A 2071-nucleotide genomic window follows, 5' to 3' on the forward strand; every position below is an offset into this window, starting at 1 on the left:
AATACTGGGGGTCCATCGCCCAACTTTGCTTTGTGGGTGGTTTCTGCCCCTCGGTTTCCCAGCTAACATAGTCGACAGCCCCAAGCTTCGGAAGCAAACCGCCACGGCAGGGATGCCAGGCGTTCTACGGGCGATTCGCCTCACCCGAACATTGGTCTTATCCTATCAAAGTTTAAGGATCTTATGCCGAACATGCTGGCCTTTAAGCAATTGATGACGCAAGCTACGGACTCTGATCGTGCCAAGATACAAGTATCTGACGACCTGACCCGCGCCTGGCCCCTCATCGTCATGAGCCTTATTCATAGCTGCACTGACATGGGTAGTGTAAGCTCATGGGGTGAACAGCTGAACTTTGCAATATCTCTCATTCAAAGCGGCATGGCAGAAACTGTTGACAGCCTTTCCTCCTTTCGACTTGCCGATAAGATCACCGTCTTACCGATGGATCTTGTTTCGTTGATGAGCATTCGACTGCTCTCTGATATCACTGGAAAACACCCAAGTGCAAGCGAGACGTATCTGGAGTACCTCCAGGGCTTGGTACGTCGGTGTATGGACTCGTCGCGTAACTGGCTGACACTTTGCAGGAAGCACAGATTACGTCAATGCCATCCGATCGATCGTATGAGACTCGCATCAATCACGTACAGGAGGAACTCACAATCGCGAAGAAGATTGTGGATGCGCAAAAGGTCATTTACGGGTTCATCAGCCGAACCTTAAACGCCGGCGAGTGTAGAAACACTATCAGTCGCACAAGGCCGTTCGATCACTATGGTGAAGGCCTCAATAGATCGGCGGCACCTCATGGCAACCCTTTTGCGCCAGGGAACGCGGACGAAATGGCACTTGAGCTGCCGCTTTCCGAATTATCGTCTGTCAGAGACCTTCTTGTTTGGGAGTGCATCGACGTATTGGAGCGGAAGAAGAAGGAGTTTCAAGGGTACGGCTTGCACGCGCAGTCACTGGAGCGCCAGGTATATCTACCAACGCACACTCGCAGCAACTGTCTGGCTAACATTCTGCCAGAATGCCAGCAAGGTCATCGGTACCAAAGACAAGCAGGAAGAGGCCATCTACATCTTCACACTCGTGACGATCATCTTTCTGCCGCTCAGCGCTGTCTCGAGTATTTTCGGCATGAACACCAGCGACGTGCGAGACATGGAGTCGGGCATGTGGACGTACTGGGCTGTGGCCATCCCCGTGACGCTGCTGGTCATTCTGCTCGGTTTATGGTGGCTCGGTGAACTGGGAGCGCTCGCTGCGTGGGTGGCATGCAAGTTGCGAGGACAGCGCGGTCTTTCGGATGAGATTCCTCCACCGCCGTACCCAGGGCATCAGCTCTCGTCGATGACGGCGCCAGAGGAGTTTCCCGGCCGCACCCGTAACGTCTACCGGGAGCGATACTACCGTCCGCCTCCACCGGTAATGGAAAGCGATGATGACGGGCGTGAAGGCTGGCGGCGTCCGTATCCGCAACGCGAGGATGACAGGCTTCAAGAGGAGAGATATGCCGTGGGGATTCGACTCGACCGAGAGAGGCGACGCGCCGAGGAAAGGCAGCTGTTAGAGGAAAAGAGACTACTGGACAAACTGGAGGTGGAGGAGGAGGCGAAGGCGAAGATGCAGGCTGAGCTGGACATGTTGCGACGAGAAATGAGAAAGCAAGAAGAAGAGGCGGCAAAGAGGGCCGCAGAGGAAAGGATGCAGCGCCACCGAAATGAGGAGAGGGAGAGGCATCTCGCAGAGGAGAGGGAGAGGCGTCTCGCAGAGCAGAAGGCGAGACGCGCGGCGGAGGAGAAGGCAAAGCGAGCGGCGGAGGAGAAGCAACCGGCCAGCGAGCGCGAGAGAAGGGACAATTCCGATGAAGGGACCCAGCAGACGTCCGCCGCATCGCGACCAGACGGTGGAGGAGAACGACTGATCTCGACCGGAAATTGAGGCGCTGGGCAAATCAAAAGAGAGCGATGTGCAACGACACTCTCGTCAGCCCAATTTTTGAAAATCTCGCGACAAGCAAACTCCAATCATACCACACACGCTTTAATATGCAATGACAATTGTG

The 2071-nt window shown here is 55.0% G+C and overlaps 1 protein-coding gene across 1 annotated transcript in view; it reads left to right on the top strand.

Annotated features, from left to right (window-relative positions):
- Positions 1-1947, top strand: part of VDAG_04541 (uncharacterized protein) — a gene marked incomplete at both ends in the record, with an annotated part of 4233 nt that extends 2286 nt beyond the window's left edge. The window contains 3 exons of the mRNA XM_009650988.1: positions 79-543; positions 591-980; positions 1033-1947. Of these exons, the coding sequence (XP_009649283.1) occupies positions 79-543; positions 591-980; positions 1033-1947 (1770 nt within the window). The remainder of the gene's footprint in view (positions 1-78; positions 544-590; positions 981-1032) is intronic.
- Positions 1948-2071: the final 124 nt, after the last annotated feature.

This window comes from Verticillium dahliae, genomic scaffold, assembly GCF_000150675.1.
Source record: "Verticillium dahliae VdLs.17 supercont1.7 genomic scaffold, whole genome shotgun sequence".
Lineage (NCBI taxonomy): Eukaryota > Fungi > Ascomycota > Sordariomycetes > Glomerellales > Plectosphaerellaceae > Verticillium > Verticillium dahliae.